This window comes from Cryptotermes secundus, unplaced genomic scaffold (genome assembly GCF_002891405.2).
Source record: "Cryptotermes secundus unplaced genomic scaffold, Csec_1.0 scaffold106, whole genome shotgun sequence".
NCBI classification, from domain to species: domain Eukaryota; kingdom Metazoa; phylum Arthropoda; class Insecta; order Blattodea; family Kalotermitidae; genus Cryptotermes; species Cryptotermes secundus.
The window spans coordinates 468,063-487,571 of record NW_019734310.1 but is presented as its reverse complement, the minus strand read 5'-3'; the positions used below and the strand labels follow the sequence as shown (position 1 = coordinate 487,571).

At 44.6% G+C, this 19,509-nt stretch overlaps 1 protein-coding gene across 10 annotated transcripts in view; it reads left to right on the top strand.

Moving 5' to 3' along the window:
• LOC111868427 (rhotekin) overlaps window positions 1-19,509 on the top strand; it is a 161,188-nt gene that overhangs the window by 91,421 nt on the left and 50,258 nt on the right. The window contains exon 1 of one of the 10 annotated variants that reach the window (XM_023859042.2): window positions 8,218-9,672. The exons of 7 other annotated variants lie outside the window; for them this stretch is intronic. In XM_023859042.2, coding sequence (XP_023714810.1) covers window positions 9,472-9,672 — 201 coding nt within the window. In that variant the 5' untranslated portion in view covers window positions 8,218-9,471. Of the gene's footprint in view, window positions 1-8,217; window positions 9,673-19,509 lie in introns of those variants that run through there. 2 more of the 10 variants (XM_033753050.1, XM_023859045.2) reach the window with 2 other exon arrangements.

The window sequence follows — 19,509 nt, the reverse complement described above, 5'->3', positions numbered from 1 at the left end:
ATTGATGAAGTTTCGGCGTCCTGGGTTCGATCCCGGGTCTGGTCAAGTGGGATTTGTGGTGGACAAAGTGGCGGTGGGGCAGGTTTCTCCGAGTACTTCGGTTTCCCCTGCCAATCTTCATTCCACCAATTGCTCCACAATCACCCTCACCTATCATCTGGGGCTGGTACAATAGGCCAGAAGTGGCCACAGTACAAGGGACTTAGTCCCACCCTACTAGCAATAAAAAAAACTTAAAATTATAGTATCATATCCAAATCCGCGTTGCATAACGTGTGCAGTTGATAAGAGATCGTATAACTATGAAGCATAGGCGTATACTTGAAATGACCTGTAATGCTTCACGTAATCCCGACCAATGCATGCGTCATCAGGAGAAGCAAACGTATTCAGGACTTGCTTTAAAGAACGAGGCGAGAGCAGCTGAAGTTTAGATGGAGTGTTAATGAATACACAGACATCGCGACAGCGTGAGTATACAAACACTGGCCTTCACCAGATGAGAGATGACAGAGCATATTCAACCACTTCTAGCCATTTAAAACGATCTTCGAAAAAAGTAAATACTGGTGCTTCGTGTGTTATGAGTTTCGTCATGTCTGCCCGCTAGCATCGCCAGATTTGTCGGACGGATTTTGATTAGACTTGGTACTGTAAACTTACAGGTACATTAAGTTTGGTCAGGGTGTTTTGATTTTGATCTTATGTGGCTCATGTTAAGGGAGTAAAATAACCCATATATACAGTATGCCCCAAAATATTCAGTAGTGAAATGAAAAGACGTACTGTTGATACCACTGTCTATTCATGTGAAGGCCCCTTGCACGACAGAACCTTCTCAAATCCTGAAGAAATGGTCCGATCACCATATCCCTGTAGCCTTCTTGGGTGATGGTAAGAGCATTGCCTTCCTCATCCTCAATGAAATAGGGGCCTAATATACCGTGTGCTGAGACGGCACCCCATACCGTCACACGTGTACTGTGTAGCGGTTTCTGGACGGTAATATCTGGCCGCTCAAAACCAAGGAAGCGTGTTGTCCGGCCACCACTTCCGTATGAGCGGAAATAATACTCAACTATTAATACTTTTTCCTCTGTCGAGAGACCAATTTCCAATAACAGCTGCACAACACAACTTCCTTTTCACTACTGGGAACACGTGCGGCTGGAGCTATTCCCCGCCGACAAACGCACATGCGCGTTCGAGATGCGCAAGTTTCAGTACTGCAAATTTGGCGCATACTGTACTTCAGTCATTTGATTTTTAAAAAGAAAGCAGTCTTCTGGGGTGTGGAGCCGTGTAGATATTGTGTTAACCGACGTTTCGGAGGAACGTATCGCCTCCATCTCCATTCATGTTTGTTCCTCTCTCGCGGAATTTCTTTGAAGATGGAGGCGATAGGTTCCTCCGAAACATCGGTTAACACAATACACTGCGCCACATCCCAGAAGACTGCTTTCTTCGTTGTCAAATCTTGATTTTTGCTTGCTTCTCTCCCCTGTGGAAAGAAAATGGATTCGTGGGATCTTGATTTGTGTTTCCCTCCTCTTGAACTTCTTTGGTATGCACGTTATGCCGGTGGGGACACGGGGTCACCCCACCCTCATACGTGTTAATTTATTGCAGTCAGTAATAACAACCTGGTGGTCAGGTGGTCACACGTAACTGTGAGGTGAAAGCGATGCTGGCTACACTTAAAATGATGTGCAATCTACTGTAATAAATTGTGTGGAAATATATGTTTAGTTTCCTTAATAGTGTGACAAACAAAATGGCGGATTCACGAAATCAATATTTGGCTTTCGGTTTTATGGCGATAATTAAGCTAATTAAACATTGGTACTAGGCATATGAATCTATCGAATGGGTATCGGGGGCTCTTTCCCCGGAGGTAAGACGGCCGTGGAGTGAAGCTGACCACTCACCTCCAACTAGTGCCGAGGTCAAGAGAATTCCCCCGTACGTCTTCGTAGAGCTGTGGTTAATTAGTTAAGCACAGGGACAGCTTTACCTTTTTTTAACTTTTACTATCTATCTTATCTTTGTGGATCTCGGCCGCCTTTTCAATTTCTTAATCTATACACACACACACACACACATATATATATATATAATATCATCTGTAACATATTTGCAATTAAGAAACAAACAAACTCCGTGGTTTTAGTCCGCAAGCGAAGTATACCGAGCGCCGCTTGTCGGAGAAGTTAGTGCCAACTTTAGCAAGTAGAGGGTGTCGCGTGGTAATCGCAACGGATCCCCACGGTTTTCTAGAATGGAGCCGCTATTTCCTTGAAATACTTTCTCAGTTATATAGAAATATTTACAATTGCGAGCAATAGAACAATTGTAGGACTTGAGGATCTCGCGGCAATGGTTATGAAGATTTCTGTCTGTTGGTATGTAACGCCTCGTAGCCCGTTTAAAATAAACCGACATGTCAGAGGAAAATGTCGTCTTCATCTTCAGGATCAAAGAATAAGCCTGGATTTGCTTGCTTGCTGCTTGCTTCATGCTGGTTTCTTGCTTGGCTTATTCGCCGAGAGTTAAGGTGGATGAGACATGTTCCTCCGAAACATCGGTTGATTTTCAACAGATTGTAGGTCGTATACCCCAGAAAATAGAACACTTATAGTTTTACTCTCAGGATTCCATTTTATTACCATTTCAACACAAGTCCACTATGCTAACCTACGAGCTAAATTTAAAACTCTTAGTCATGTCCTTGCTCCTAAGGATTCACATTCGCCATGATAGTGTTCCAGCGGACATTATGACTGGCGGGGACGCGGTAGCGCAGTTGGTTGAGGCACTGTGCTACAAGCCGGAAGGTTGCGGCTCAGTGTCTCCATGAGGTCGATATATCAATTGACCTAACCCTTCCAGTCGCACTATGCCCCAGGGGCCGACTCAGCCTCTAACAGAAATGAGTACCAGGAATTTCCCTATGGGTTGGGTAAAGGGCGGCCGGCGCGTAAGGCTGACAACCTTATCACAATCTGTGAGCCGGTTGTCTAGATAAAATGTCAGAGCCTCGACGCCTGAAACCCCTATGGGCTTTCACGGCCTATTACAGGGATAAAGGTAAAGGTAAAATTGTCCCTGCGCTTAACTAATTAAGCACTACGCCATTAAGGCGAAGGGGGGAGCGGATGTATAGATCCACATTCTTGACCTCGGCATTAGTTGGAGGTGAGTGGTTTGCTTCACACCTCGCTCGCTTTAACCCCGGTACCCATGGGATATGAGTCTGGGTGGGCCCCAGAGCCAGTCTGGACAACGTGGAGAGGTGAAAATTCTTATCCCCACCGGGACTTGAACTTCGACCCCTAGGTCGTTCAATCCGTAGCTAGTCGCTGTACCGACTACGCTATCCCGGCTCCTGTTACAGGGATAACTTTGCCCCTTTTTTTTTTACCTTACTTAGTTTCTGTCGAACAATAGGACTCATTTATCTGTCTAATGAGATCCCTTCATGCATGTGCCGGCTTTCTTGTTGTCATTCTTGCCATCACTGTTCTTGGCCGTGAAGACAAGGCACTCAACTGAAGGATGCCACCGTACCTTGATTCAGAATAATGGAGGTCCAGTAAGCGTCTTTGCTGCTGAACCTCTCCTTTGACTAGGTCTCTTGTGTGGCAAAGAAAAGTGTATGTACCTGGATTTCTGAAGAGACTTGGAAAGCTGGCCACTTGACTTTGGAAACAGTTTAGAATACAACAGTTGCAGTCTAACCTCGGTTGTAGCGAAATCTTGGTCATAGCGTCTAATGTTGAGTGGTACTAATTAAGTCACCATAAAACACATGCTCCTCTGCCTCTCTTAGGAAGACATGGAATAACCAGTTCGTTTATAGCGGCTTCTGGCACCATGTTCTCACCCCACTTCTTTGTATGGACAGCGAAAAATTTAACGGGACTTACTCCTACCTTACTTATCAACAGCCATTTTTAAACAATACCGAGTGACCTTGGGTACTGTAACTTTTCAGTCCCCTCAGAAAATTTATGGACTTATCGTCAGTAAGAAACAAGCTTCAAGAAATGTGTAAATAGAAAAGTAAAGCTACCCTGTAGCAGTCGTAAAGGTCCACAGGGTTGTGAGAGGTCGATGCTCCCACGTTTTCTAGACAGTCGGCTCACAGATGAAGGTGAGATTGTTAGCCTTACGCGCCGGCCACCCTTTCCCCCAAGAAGATTCCTGGTATTCCTTTCTGTTAGATGCTGAGTAAACTCCAGGGCCATAGTCCAACTAGAAGAATCAGATGAATTGAAAATTTCCATTAACCTCATCGGGAACCGAACTTGTGACCTTCCTGCATGTAGCGTAGTGCCTCAAACAACTACGCTACCGCGTTCCCCCTCAATAAATATGTCCATATCTTTAATTATCATTTTTGTTCATACTGTAAGCTCTATGGGGCACGCGGTAGCGTAGTTGGTTTAGGTACTATTACAAGCTTGAAGGTCGCGGGTTTGAGTCCCGATAAGGTAGATTTTTTTTAATTGACTTAATCATTCCAGCCGCAATATGAGCCTGGGTTCGACTTAGCCTCTAACAGAAATGAGTACCAGGAATTAAATAATTTTCCTCGGAGGTAAAGGGCGGCCGGCGCGTAAGGCTGACAACCTCACCGCCATCTGTGAGCCGGCTGTTTTAGAGAAAACGTGGGCGCCTCAACGTCTCACAACCATATGGGCCTTCACGGTCTGTTACACATATTTTTTTTTTTTTTACTGTAAGATCTCTCTTAAATTTAAAGTGAATTGTAGTGCTGTGAAAGATGACACGACATGTTCCTTCTTGAAATCTGATTTAATCCCTCCATCTGCTCAACAGTAACGGCGTAATTTCTCCGGCCCCTTGGATGACCTAACCGAGTTTGACTGTACATTTAAAATCTTAATTTCCTACCGTCGACCATCTTCGGGTTAAGGATATTTCCTAATCGATTGACTGACATTAAGTCGTTGAAATTATTCCAGTTGTTAAGTGAGACATCGTGAAGGCTTGGAATTTCGCAATTAAAAGCAATTACTCTTAACTTAATATCATCAAGCCTTTTATTCTATTCATAATATTATATGTCGGAATCCTATTGACCTAGTTAACGTACGTACATAACCCAAGACAACACGTAATGCCGGAGACATGTATCGATTGTAAAATGAATTAGTTTTAACTAATTTTAACAGTAGTTTGGACTAGTTTTAACAGAATAATTATTTAGAAAAAAGCAATACAATGCACAATTACTTAAAAATACCTACCTAATGATGACCTTATCAGGTCGAAACATGTTATAGAAGTAACATCTATACTTTAAAAAGTGGCACCGTAACATAAACAGTGTACGAGCACAATAGGAGTTTTGTCCCTCAAAGTTTCCCTTGCAACTTCGTAAATCTTTTATGCTGTAGTTGGGCCTTGTTCTTAAATATTTGCTGCATTCTCATGCTCTGTCTGAAGCAATAAGTGACTGTACTACTTTTCACTGGAAATAAATATTAAAGAACGCACGTGACCGTAAATTGTGCTGGCCCAAGTGTGCTGCAGACCTGCCCCTGGGGACAAAGACAAGACAGGCCCTTGTTAACTCAGTAAACGCGAGGCTATTCACGTCATCTACTTACATTATCGTAAGCAAAAGCGGGGGGTGGGGTGGGGGTGCTGTCTTGCGAATTTACACGAAGGTAATGAGGTTTGTACATTTGTTGAAACATTTCCTCCCCTCGGAAACGTGCAGTATAACGTTGGGACAACGTTGCATATGTGGAGGATGTGATGTTTAAATTGACTCCATGACATCACCGCTTCACTGCTAACAAGCAAATATGAAACTGGCTACGATGATGCCATCACATTATAGCTCCGCGTGTTCTTAACCTTGGCACTAAGTAGAGGTAATTGACCAGCTTCACGTTCCAGCCGGTTTACCACGGCAATGAGACCTTTCGTTACCTGTTGGATGGACTGAATGGGCTTCGAGAACGGTCTGAAAGTCGTGTAAGGTAAGGTAAAGTTGTCCCTGCTCTTAATTAACTAATTAAGCACTACGCCATGAGGGCACTAGCTGGAGGTGAGTGGTCAGGTTCACGCCCCTGCCGCTTTCTCCCCGGGGAAAGAGACCTCGGTACCCATTGGATAGGAGGTTGGGTGGACCCCAGAGCCGGTCTGAACGACGTGGAGAAGACAAAATTCTTGACTCTACCGGCACGCGAACTCCGACCCATCGGTCACCCAGCTCGTACTGGCTACGCTATCCCGGCTCTTAGTCTTGAAGGGGGGGGGGGAATTCCGATCGTCCAATCCCTAGTCGGTTATAATATGTACTGGGCTGTCCGGCCCTAAAATCCTTAATTCTTTTAGCACGCGAACAGAGAATTCTTTTGAAACTTGTTTTAGGTTTTTTGGACCTTAAAATCGTGCGTCTTTTTTCCGGTTGGCCTAGAATATCATATGAAGGCATCTGGTGCCAATGTAAATGTTTGTGTGGTGATCTTCGTTTTCGCGTTCTGCTGCATGTTCCAATGAATGCGACAAGTTTCCATGTTTAGAAGCGCGGCAAGTTAACATTCTGCTACATTGCACGTGGAACAACGTTGTGTCACTGCTGTCCACCTGGATAAGTTAGGTAAAAATAACGCGGTGCATATTTAACAAATTAATCGCAATTAAAAGTCATGCCGCCGGTCTATAGCATGTACTGTCTTCTCTAGCTCGGAAACCGGGATCGTGGGTTTGAATCCAACGCAAGGCATAGATGTTTGATATGTGTATGTGTTTATTCTGTGTTTGTGTTGTACTGTGTTTAGGTAGAGGCCATGCGACGGGCTGATCACCCGTCCAATGAGTCCTACCATCTGTAAAATGATAAAAAAAAAACCTAGACACTATAAGTTATAAGAGGAACGGATTAAGTAAGTAAGATTCATGCGTGTTGATTAGAACTTCATGAATGATGTAAAATAAAAATGGAAGTGCATTTCTGGATTGGTTCAATATAAGATTTACCGGAGGACAGGCAACAGCCTGACACAAGCAGAGACCTGTCCCGAGCCAATTAAATTCACATCTACGCTTCCGACGACTAACTGGTATATTCCCTTCAGGGTTCTGGCTGAAGTTTTGTACGCTTGCTATTACTCATAGCTCCCGTACGTGCTACATGTCCAGGGCATCTCATCCTCCTCAATTGGTCAACCAAATAATATCTCATGAAGAGTACAAATTATGAAGCACCTCATTATGCGGTTTTCTCTAACCTCCTACCACTTCATCCCTCTTCAGTGCAAATAGGCTCGTGTTTTCAAATACCCGCAGTCTATGTAAGTTAAGTAAAGTAAAGCTATTCCTGTAACAGGCCATGGAGACCAATTGGGTTGTGAGACGTCGAGGCTTCCACATTTTCGAGACAGTCGACTCACAGATGGTGGTAAGGTTGACAACCCTACAGGCCTGACCCCCTTCTACCCCCAGGAAGATTTTTGGTACTCATTTTTGTTAGACGCTGTGTCGACCCCAGGGCCATAGTGCGGCTGGAAGGATTAGGTAAATTGAAAACTCAAGTGACGTCATCGGAAATTGAACCCACAACCTTCCGCTTGTAACATAGTGCTTCATTTCCTTCCTTAATGTCAGATACCAAGTTTCACACCCTACAAAACCACAGGTAAAATTATAGTTTTGTATATTCTATTTTTTATGTTTTTAGACAGCAGACGAGAAGACATAAGGTTCTGGATTTAACGGTAGCAAGCATTACCTGAGTGCAGTCAACACTGAATTTCTTCCTTAGCTTAAAATATGATTCTCGGCACTGTGTTCTTAAACACCCCCAATCTGTGTTCATCCCCTGGCGTGATGACGTTTCATCTCGCCAACAAGAAGCCTCGAAACATACGAGTATAGTGTAGTTTAGGTTGTCTATATGGAGACCACACATTCAGAACTGAAGAGTAGCAATAATCTCTGGATTTAGTCCGTTCTGGGGTTCGTTTAGTCGAATTCAGGTCACTGTGCTCTGCATAAACCTCTTAAAAGTAGGGAAAGGTTATCTATACGTAACGAACCGTGTGTCCCACCTATAATGTGCGCGCGAAGGAATGGACAATGCGCTCTGTTGCTGTTGTGCAGAAAGCGACCTTCTTCGAAACGACAACGGCGGATGATAGGTTTCGCAGCCGCTACGATAGTTCGCTTTACAATGAAGCAGCAGAGTGGAGCTTGCCGTCTGGCTTGTTCGACCGGTCGCTAGCTGCCCTAGCTGCGGCCCGCAGTTGTTGGAGGGAGTACAGTGCAGCTGGTAGCGCGGAGGCAGGACATCCGCTCGCGACTCGACATTTCCTTCTCTTGCGGTTTCACAAAGGGAATAATCGCATCGAGTGATTCCTCAGTCCTGGTAAAGGCACAGAAACCAAATCTGGTGTCTTCACATCGCTTTATAAGGCTTGCGTGTCGTAATAGAGATTATATATGTTCCTTACAGAAGGAAACTGAAATTGTTCGTGGAATTTTGTGCCAGAGGTTGGTTTTGTACCGTGAAACATCTGAAATCAGTATTCATGTGTCAGTGTTATATGAATGATAAATCCTGTCTGAACTGATGCGTGATATGACATTAAAGTTGGTAATATTTGTATCTGTACAGAATGCTGTGATATATATGTTTAAAGTGTAGTTGTGGTTTTCGTTAAAATATGTGTTGTATATTTTAATTAACACGTTTGAAACAAACAAAAAAAAAAAGACAGTCATGTGACGTTTCGAACTTTAGAATTCTGAGTGCGAAGTTTTTGAAAACAGGCATTGTGCTGAACTATTACAGTGAAAGTGACGAGCCAAAACAGTGATTCTCCATCACGATAAGTGCCCCTTGTTTTCCTAAGAAGCGCCCAAACTTGTGTCTAAGCCGGTATGGGGTGGCGGTAAAGGAGCACGTGGTTCTGTAACCAGTTTCCTGCGCCCTCCCGTAGTGTGTGTGACATCTGGAGCGCTTGCGCCAAAGAATCCCTCCCCCCTCTCTGTTTTTGCTACCCTTTTGTACCGAATAAAGAAGGAAACAGTTCTGAAGCATGTACTGGGGAAGGGAGTAGTGAAACAAACGTTTCACCTAAAACGATTTAGAAAACGTCATCAGTTGCGAAGGTTAAAGAAGAAACAGAAGTCATTTTTACTAGCACGTGTGTATTTCTACGAAAACAGAATCGTGATTTAGGTAAATGGCCGGAAAGTGCAAAGGAAAAGTCCATGTTCCAACCAGATTCAGCGGGGTTGAAGGTGGTAATGTATTAGTTACGCGGAGTTACGTTCGTTTGTATTTAAGTACCAAGAATTTATTTTAAGTTGAAAGAAATTCATGCAAAATGGTTTTATAATAATGGTAACAATTGAAGATCTCCGTTGAAACCACTGGCACAGTACGGCTCGCCTCCAAACGGGGAAGTCGTTTTGTCCGTGGTTAGTGTAATGGACTCGTGTTTCCCTCCTCTGGCGGCCCTGAGCCTCAGGGACCATCGCAAATCAAACGGCCACCAGACCAATAATAACCGTCAGGGCCGCCCTGCCTCCGCGCAACAGCCGCCCGGGGAGGCCGACAGCTATGGCAAGATAGAGATACTGCAGGACCTGGATCTCTACTACATCCGTCAAATAGCCCACAATCTCAAGGTACCTGCCTTTTGAAGCCTAGTGGTTAGTATATGTACTACCTACGTTAACATACTAAAACTCTTCTTTATTCCCACATAGTCTATTTGTGTGTTTCGTATGGTTCTCGCAGTAAACAGCTATCGATTGTTACCCTAAACAGCATCAACTGTGATCTTCGTAGCGGAGAGGTACGAACTGAATTTTTTTTAGGGTTATGCAGTAGTGTAGTTGAGGCACCATGCTACAAGCCGAAAGGTCGCGGGTTCAGTTCTAGATGAGGTAATTTCTGTGGCCCTAGGGTCCACTCAGCCTCTAACAAAAATGAGTACCACGAATCTTCCTGGGAGTAAAGGGCGGCCGGCGCTCAAGGCTGATCTCACCTTCATCTCTGAGCCGATTGTCTCAAAAATGTGGGAACCTTGACGTCTCAAAACCCTACGGCTTCACGGTCTATTACAGGGATAGCTTTACCTTTTTTTATTGAAATCTTTTTATATTATTTAGAAGAAATTCAGTCTTTAATGCATTAGTATGCGAAATTTAAATTCTCTAGACTGGTTAGGACGGCCGAAAGTCAGGTCAGGGAAGGAATGAAAACATTCTCCAACCCTCAGCCGTCTGTCTCATATCCCCCCCCCCCGGAAGGCCTACCTGTACTCGGACAGTTCGGCGCTTGTGTTCTGGTTTTGGTTGCGTTAAGATGTCGCTTTTTCTCTTTGTATTATTTATGTGTGATAAGTATTTACCTGTTGGATGTGTAGAAGCATGTGGGGTTAGGAAACAGGCTGCCGACTTCAACCCCCCATCATTCATGTTCATTCTTTCCCTGACCCGAGTGTAACAACTGGAAAGAGTTTGAGAACGCATGGAACATAGATCGATCGTGTTTTGGAATTGTAAGCTTAAGTAGACTCGCTGTATATCTATAAATAACCCGAATTCGGAAACAGGAAGAATATGTCCAGAACACACCAGAAATAATAATAATAAAAAAAACACGATTTGCAAAAAGAAAATGTATTTGTGGTAGAACTCAGTTTAAGACATATTCGATTTTTATTCAGAATTTTGCCCGATATATAAATTCAACCAGTGTTTCTCTCATTGAGCTGCAACACTCTATAGACTTGGATCAGGGAGGTGCTTGGTTCGAATCTCAGTGGTATGCTTGAAGGCAAATGCAGATTTTAGGCCACGACCACTTCCTTCACGTTCTTCACATTTCGTCAGTCATGTTACCATTCGACTCTCTGTAGTTTAGATAGAGTGGCATAAAATAAACTAAAAAAAAGAAAGTTACTTTCACACGGAGAACATTCTTTGAAACTCCTGTAAGTATTCGCTGCTTGAGGGAACCCAGGTGGGTGTCTGGCGAAGGAGAAGATGACAAGCTAAGACCAGATTTCAAGGAAGAAGTAGGGCGTGTGTTTTTTAATTGAGTTCGCTTATTTTAATTTTTCAAGGAAGTGGTTTGTAGAGTGATGAAATTTGGGAACCCTTGGTGTAGGGTGAGAGATGGAGCGCTGTTGCCTGTCTCAGTCAGTTTGCAGAACCGCCTAACACGTGAGAAGGAGCCGCCCAATTTATGTCGGTGCTACAAGCCGGAAGGTCGCGGAATCGAATCCCGATGAGGTGAACTTTTTTCAATTTACCTAATCCTTCCAGCCGCACTGTGGCCCCGTGGTCGACTCAGCCTCTAACAGAAATGAGTACCAGGAATATTCTTGGGGGTAAAGTGCGGCCAGCGCGTAAGGCTGACAACCTTACCGCCATCTGTGAGCCGATTGTCTAGAAAATGTTGGGAGCCTCAACATCTCACGACCCTCTGGGCCTCCACGGCCTGTTACAGGGTATGCCTTTACTTTTACAGTGTTGATTACTAGTAGGAGATGTGTGAAGTCTAGAACCCAGATGTACAGAAGTGGTTCCAAATAATTTTATTTTGTCCACCCCTCAGACGGAACGGAAATCTTCCCCTCCCGTATTCTCTCATTCATCATTTTCTCCCCTATTCTGTAACGTAAGTAGTGGTAAGAGGCACGTGTATCCCAGAGGTCCCTCCGGGATATGGTAGAATTTCTATTCGAATATTTGGTGCACACACTGCAAGGCTGGTGAGGCGTGATAATGTCCCCAGACGTGGTCGCCGACCTCGAAACGTGGAGCGTGTTCGATAAGTTATTCAGACTTTTGGCATAGGGGAGAATTTTGTAACGATAGTAACACAGCCGAACCGTAGCAATCGCGGCTCACACTGAGCGACCAACTGTCAGCTTTTTCTGTTCACAAAAATACACTCGCTCGACAGTGTGTCGCCTGTTCGGAAACACTACCGCCATCATTAAAGCTTTCAGTTATTTCAGTAAAGCAGATTGAAAATACTGAGATGCCATTAAAATAACCACCACTTTCCTGATTTCTCTCTTCTTCCGAATGGTCACTGTTTCAGATATGCCGGTCAAAGTAGCCGCACGGTCTAAGGCATGAACTGTCTTCGGACGCTGGAATCGTGGTTTTGAATCTCACTTAAGACATTGATGTTTGGTGTGTGTATGTGTTTATTCTGTGTTTGTGTTGTTTGTGTTTAGTTAGATGACCGCCACTGTGATCTAGTGATCAGAGTTCCAGGCTACAGATCCAGATGTTCCGGGTTCGATACCCGGCACTACCAGATTTTCTGAGAAGTAGTGAGTTTGGAACGGGGTCCACTCAGCCTCGTGAGGATAACTGAGGAGCTGTTTCGAAGAAATAATGGTTCTCGTCTAGAAAACCGAGATCAACGGCCGTGGGGATCCGTTGAACTGACCACGTGACACCCTCTATCCGCAAGAGTTGGCACTAACTTCGCCGACAAACGGCGGTCGGTATGGTTCGCTTGCGGACTACAGGCCACGGAGTTTTTGTTTTGTTATTTAGGTAGAGGCCTTGCTACGGGATGATCAGTCGTCCCAGGAGTCCTACCGTCTGTGATAAAAAGATTCCCCCCCCCCCTCTTGACACTACAGCCCCAGTGGGCCTAAGCCTACCTCCATGAACTCCGTTCACTTCGGTTTTTCTAGATCTTTCACATTCGGTAGGACTCCTTGGGCGGGTGATCAGCTCGTCGGAAGGCCTCTACCTGTACACAAACACAGAAAAACGCACACAAACATCCATGCCCTGAGTGGGATTCGAACCCACGATCCCGGCTTCCGAGCGAGCGAAGACAGTGCATGCCTTAGACCGCTCGGCTACCGTGACCGGCGATAAAATGATTACGGAACTGAATAAGAGGCCAGGGCCAGAAGGGCGGGAAGAAGCACTGAAAACAAATTGCCTCAGATATATGTGATGTACAGAGCACAGTCATTTCTTTATTTCGTCTGTACACCAAGTAGAATTAGGATGAGATGGGCAGGGTATGTAACGCGCGTGCGGGAGACTAGGAATGCGTATAGGATTTTGATGGGAGAGACAAAAGGAAAGAGGTCACCAGGAAGACGTACACGTAGGTGGGATGATAATATTAAACTGGATCTTAGGATAGGGACTGGTGGAGGGCTCTTGTGAACACGGTTATGAACCTTCGGGTTCAGTAAAATGTTGGGAAATTCTTCAATAGCTAAGCCACTAGCGGCTTCTCAAGAAGGGCTCGGAGTTTGATAACTTAGTATGTTATGCTTGACGAGTGGCAGGAAAAAAAAAACAGAAAATTCCGTTTTTAAGATGTGGCCCATAAAGGAATAATATGGAACCACCACTCTTAGAAATGCTCCTAAGGGTAAACCACAGAAAGGGTGTAAAAGACACGTGGGAGATTTGTTTCCATACACTGAACCGATCCGGAGGCAGCTGTACGTTACAAATGCATCAGCGTGTCAGTTCGCGTGAGACCTGTCAGTTTGAGATCACGGCCGTTTTTGCTGTATTTAGGCCAAGTCGGGCGTTGCAGATTCCAGTAGCGAAATGGCAGGAAAGATTATTTAAGTGCAGATCGGAAATAAATCCGATATGTAAGTAGATGATGCAGTACACACACACACACACACACCAAGCCTACGTCTTCCCGTAAATGATGTGTCAGTACGTGACTGTTTAAACAAGTTACGAAATGTACGCATAGCGTTAACAACTGGTTTGGCGTTCGAGCCCCTATGATTAATTATCTCGAAGTGTCAGACCTGCGGAAAAGTTGTATTGGGTATGAAATACGTATTTAATTTTTTCCCCCTACAACGTTTGTTCGAAACAATTTTCTCTGCAATGAATATTTAACGAGTTACGCTTGAGATTGATTGAGGCACTATGCTACAAGTCGGCAGGTCGCGGGTTCGATTCCAGATGAGGTCATTGGATTTTTCAGTTCACCGAATCTTGCCAGTCGCACTATGGCCGTGGTGTCGATTCAGCCTCTGGAAGAATGAGTACCAGGAATCTTCCTGGGGGTTAAAGGGCGGCCGGCACGTAAGGCTGACAGCCTCACCACCATCTGTGAGCCGATTATCTAGAAAGTGTGGGAGCCTCAACCTCTCACAATCCTATGGGCCTCCACGGCCTGTTACAGGGATAGCTTTACCTTTTTTTTAATTATATTCAATGAATGAATGAGTGTGTCGTCAAAGACATTTGGGCAGAGCCTATTAGCGCGCGTGAATAAATGAGACACGCTATTGGTTGCATTTAAGGGGTTTCTGATGCGCGGATGGGAAGCAGAAGGTGCGTTTCTCAACAAACTGTACTTCTTGGAACGTTTCGATACGAACCCGTTACCAGATCCGAGTTCCAGACCTGACTGTCAGCGTAGCATAATTACAGTGACGTAATGTCTGTTTATGCGCACGGAGAGCAAGGCTACCTCTGCTCTACCCACGCCTTTCTCTTCCAGACCTGTTGAAGATGAATTGTTCGCAAAACGACGAGAACTCTCACATTTGGAATTCAATCCTCTGACTTACTGGATCGGATCGAACGTCGCGGTAGAACGGTTGACACTTTTGCTTCGTATTGAGGAGGTCCCCGGTTCGAAACTTTGACAAGTTCCTCCCGAGGAAGTGCCGGGACAGCACCACAGATTAGGTCACCATGTTTTTTTTTTCCATGCCCTTTCTAATCCAGTGTTCACGAACTGTGCTATTATTCGACTTTGTGCACCTTTAGCTCTTGAAAGTAATGCAGGGTGACCCTAAATTGTTGTCGGGGTTTCCGTGGCCTAATTTTCAAACCGCAAACAAGAAAATAAAACAGCCCACGTTGAAGTTGTTTGGCATTCTGCAGATAATAAAACTTACTGAGTTACACTTTCATATTCCATAAGCAGTTTTATTTTGTTATTTCCTGTTTGAAAATTATAGGCCATGGAAACCCCGTAATAATTTAGAATCACTTCATACATTAAGCAATTTCGGTGATCACCGCACCTCAGCAGTGTTGCTAATATTGAATATGGTTATGAATTTACGAGGGTGGCATTATCTCTGATGTGTGGGTGATTTTACAGTGGTTTTACTGTCTAGACCAGTGGCTCCCAAACTTTTTACGGCCAACGCTCCCTTATTTCCATAAACTTCCCAGTGCCCCCTGCCCTACACTATAAAAACCATTCTTCAGAATAGCGGTTTGCACACCCCACAAAGGAAGATAATAAAATAAGGTACCACATTTAGTAACTACTTCACTATTAAATTCTGTATGCGATGGACGGACTCCATGAAGTGATGCCAGTTTCCTAATGTCTGGTCTCAATTCACTTCGATCATAAATAAGCAAACGGCGTGCTCGGAGGAGCTCACCTCCAGCGCCCCCCTTGATAAGCCCACCTTGGGAATCACTGATCAAGACTGTATAACTTCGAATGGTAAGATGTTTGATGATAATTTGGAAGCTGTGTGGTTTTCTCTATGTACTATCCCGGAGGGGAGTGAAGAAAAACACGAAAAACCTCAGCATAGCCTGTATCTCGGCCGAGATTTGAACGGAGCACCAACTTGCACTCTTCGCCCCTATTGGGTTTATGCTTGTACAGAGTCAAATGAAAGCCGATATTTCGTTATAAAACCGATAGTGTTGAGAGACATTCCTGATATCATGATATAGCAACATGTAGTTAGTTAGTTATTTAGAGAGGGTGGGTTTCCCCATGCACCGCGACCAGTTTGATCTGTTGTGCTTCCCTCAGTCTCTTTACCCTACCGATAAATGGTGCGTACCATCAGTCCCGCCGAGCAAGCGAGTTCGGCCACTTGCTTAGCGGTGTCTATAATGCTTCCCCCATCTATCAGAGGCCTTAGAGACTATTGTTGGGCGGGAAACGTCCTGGAATTTGGCTCAGTGATCCCCTTTGGGGATATGAGGTTCTTTTACGTGCCGTAAAGTTACGACACGGGACACACAGCTTAAAGTCCCTCCCGGAGGACTTGTTCCCTGAAATTTTCCGCCCTTAAAAATTCGACGACCTCCGCCGGGTATTTGAACCCTCGTACCACGAGTCATGAGGTGGGAACGTTACCTCTTGACTACGGAGGCCGCTTTAGCAACATGTAACGAAAAGGGCGTTCATGTATGTGGCTACCTCCGGTTTTGGCTAAAATACTTATTGGCAATTTGTGGTGCGAAATATCGCGCAGGTGGGTGGACGGGGCCGCACCCAGTAACACCGCGCCTCACCTTACTTTCGAGGCGCTGGCTGGCAGTCACGTGACGTAAACGGTGTGGCATGAGATGAGTCTACTGTAGTTTCAACATTTCATCATTTTCTTCTTTGAGAGTTTTCACTCGAACGTTTCCTCGGCACATTAGCACTGTGGAAATGAACAAATTACTGACATGTTGGCAAAGGCAGACTCTCATCAGAAGTCATCTTATTCATGTCCCACAGCCAGTTCAGCCATTTTGATTTTTACAAGATAAATAAAGGGGCCCAGCCTACAGACCTTGCCTTCCTTCTGTGTTAATAACCTCAGAAAGAGATAACATTGTTTGACGACCATAAAACCAGTAAATTCGAATTTACGTTCACCTAAGATTCCCAGGCATTTCAAGGCTGACATGTTACAATTAGCAACAACAAAATTTGCTGGTAGTGTTTGGTATCTAGGCGGCTGAGCAACGGGGACATTGTATAAATAACAGATTTGTGAGATTTGAGGTTTTCACGGCGATGACAATGAAGAATGCCGTCTTCTGGGATGTGGCGCCGTGTAGATATTGTGTGAACCGACGTTTCGTAGAAACATCTCGCCTCCATCTTAAGGGTAGCTAGGAACCATCGAGAGCGGGTGGCTGCAGACTAAGCTCGGTCTTCAGTTACCTGCATGCCAGGCAACGACTGGCTAAGCACATTCCCTTGGCAACGAATAAGCAAGCAACAATCGAGTAACTTTCGTTGCTGTGCAGCGGTGCTGTAAACACGCCTTCCCAACAATAGAGAGGATGTGTTTTCTGCGTTGTCCGTACGAAGTTGTTATAAAGAAGAATTCACTTAAGAAGTTATAGTCAAGTCGAGTTTCGAGACGCCAGCCTGCCAGGATATGAGCTTTGAAGCAGAGGAATTGAATTGAAAGTTGCAGAATAATGACAACAAAGGAATTGGACTATGAAAGGAAGACTTTGTGTGATTTGAAGTGACAGACTGTTATAAGTCCGTTGCCAGGACACGGCTAGTGAGGACTGAGAACCGTAGTGCGGTGCGAAGGTGAACGGTAAAGTGTGTAGAATAGCGATAGCGCTGCAATTGCCTGTAGTCCCGAGTTGTGTGAATATGGTATCAATAAATCCAATTCAAACCCCCGTCTGTAGGCACCCTTACACTTGACACTATTATTCGGTCGATTATAACCAACTGTTTGGAGTAGAATCCCCGATAAGTCGGACAGTCTCGCTTCTGGTCAAGAAGACCCCGCCTTATATGGATCCAAGCTAATGGAATCCATTTGAACTGATATCTATTGATTATGAGATTGCAGGCTCCCAGGACATTGAGTACTGACTTTTGTATTGTGACGTCGTGTATTATGGTAGATTAATACTGACGTTTCAGAAGATTGTAGTGCCTCCATTTTCAGGGTCGAACCACGACTCCACTAAAACATTGATATCCATGTACCAAACTGTAGGACGTCACATTCCACGTGACTATTATCTTAATTCAGTCCATTCCTAAGCCTTGCACATTACGTTCTTTAAGATCCATTTTAATCTATAATAAAAGTCTGTCGTTTCATCGGTTTATCCACGAGATGAGAAATGGGAGCTCGTAATTGCAGTATTTTTACAATGACGCCAGGGGTCAGGTCATCTGGACTGAGAGACGTGTGAAAAGCTTCCATGTTCCCCGTGACGCCGACTTGTTCGTCATCTTCTATTAAGACGATGTAGCAGAGCTCGTGAAGTGTTCTATATGTTGGAATAAGGTCCACTAAGATATGAATATGTTTAACGTAGTGGCCTTTAAAGTGTCTGTTAAAGTAACAAAGATTTACCGAAGTTGTTCTTGCCAAGAAAGTTGTGAAATGGGATTTAATTGCAGATAACCACGAAACTGTCGTAACGTCTCTGATGCTTTAGTTGTGACGTTCATATGTAGGCTACAAATAGCCACCTTGATTAAATTCTTGGCCATAAAAATACAGGGGTCGATCACATAGGCCGCGAAGTGTAAGGCGTGAAATGTTTTTGCCCCCCTCAAACACGGGGATCGTGGGTTCGAATCCCACTCAAGTCATAGATGTCTGTGTGACTTCTGTATTTGTGACGGGCTGATCCCCTACCAAGGGAGTCCTTCCAACTGTCTGTAAAATGCATAGCCTCAGACTAAATCTGAATGGAAAAAGGCCAGAGGACCTAATCAGTCAGAAGAGTAGGAAGGGGGGGAGGTAGGACATTCAAATTCAAATTAATAGTACCGTAATAAATGCCCGCCTCTTTGGTCTATTTGTCAGAGTTCCTGGCTACAGATCCAGAGGTTCTCCGAAACTGCGGCGCGACATTACTGGGGCCCATGCAGCATCCTATCCTTCGCCGCCGGTAAGGCACCCGTCAGTTTAATAAAATAACCCAATAAAGCATCACTATTGCCCGTGGTTGTGTCTGACCCTTTCAGTGTCGTTTGACATCTGTTTAAAACTCTCTCTTGTCTTTTAGGGACAGTTTCGCTGTTATTTTTCACGATAAAAACGGTAAAGTTGTCCGTGTGCTTAACTGGACGACCAAGGGGTCGGTGTTCGAGTCCCGGTGATGGCAAGGATTTTCACTTCTCCATGTCGTCCAGACCAGTTGTGTGCCCCACCCAGCCTCCTATCCAATGGGTACCGTGGGCTTTTTTCCCCGGGGGTGAAGCGGCCGGAGCGTGAAACTGACCACTCACCAACTACTGCTGAGGTCAAGGAAACATGGGTCCATAGATCTGCTCCCCTATACGTCTTAATGGCGTAGTGCTTAATTGGTTAAGCACACGGACAACTTTACCTTTACCTTTACAGGTATTAATAACATTTTTTGTTTTCGTAATTTTGATCGTAACAGATATTTCCCAGTAAGAGGAAAATGGTTGGGATAGTATCTCAAAATAAGCCACGACAGCTTCTGTCTCTTCCCATTGAATTCACATCCGTCCTCCCATCCAATGACATGTAATCTGTACACTTGAGAAAGCGTCTTTGAATAAACCAAGCAATGGAGGTACTAATTCCGACAGAAAATCCCTTCTAGATGTAACGAGTGTGTCTGATGGTTACGACGTTCTGAACGTACACCTATGAAGTCCATCCGTTCCAGGGATAGTTACAGAATCGGAGTCAGTTAAAGTGTAGGTCCTCTGGTGTGTTTCCGTCCCCGGAACTAGAGCCTTCCTGTACGTCACTAGCAGATGAGTGAGTTGGA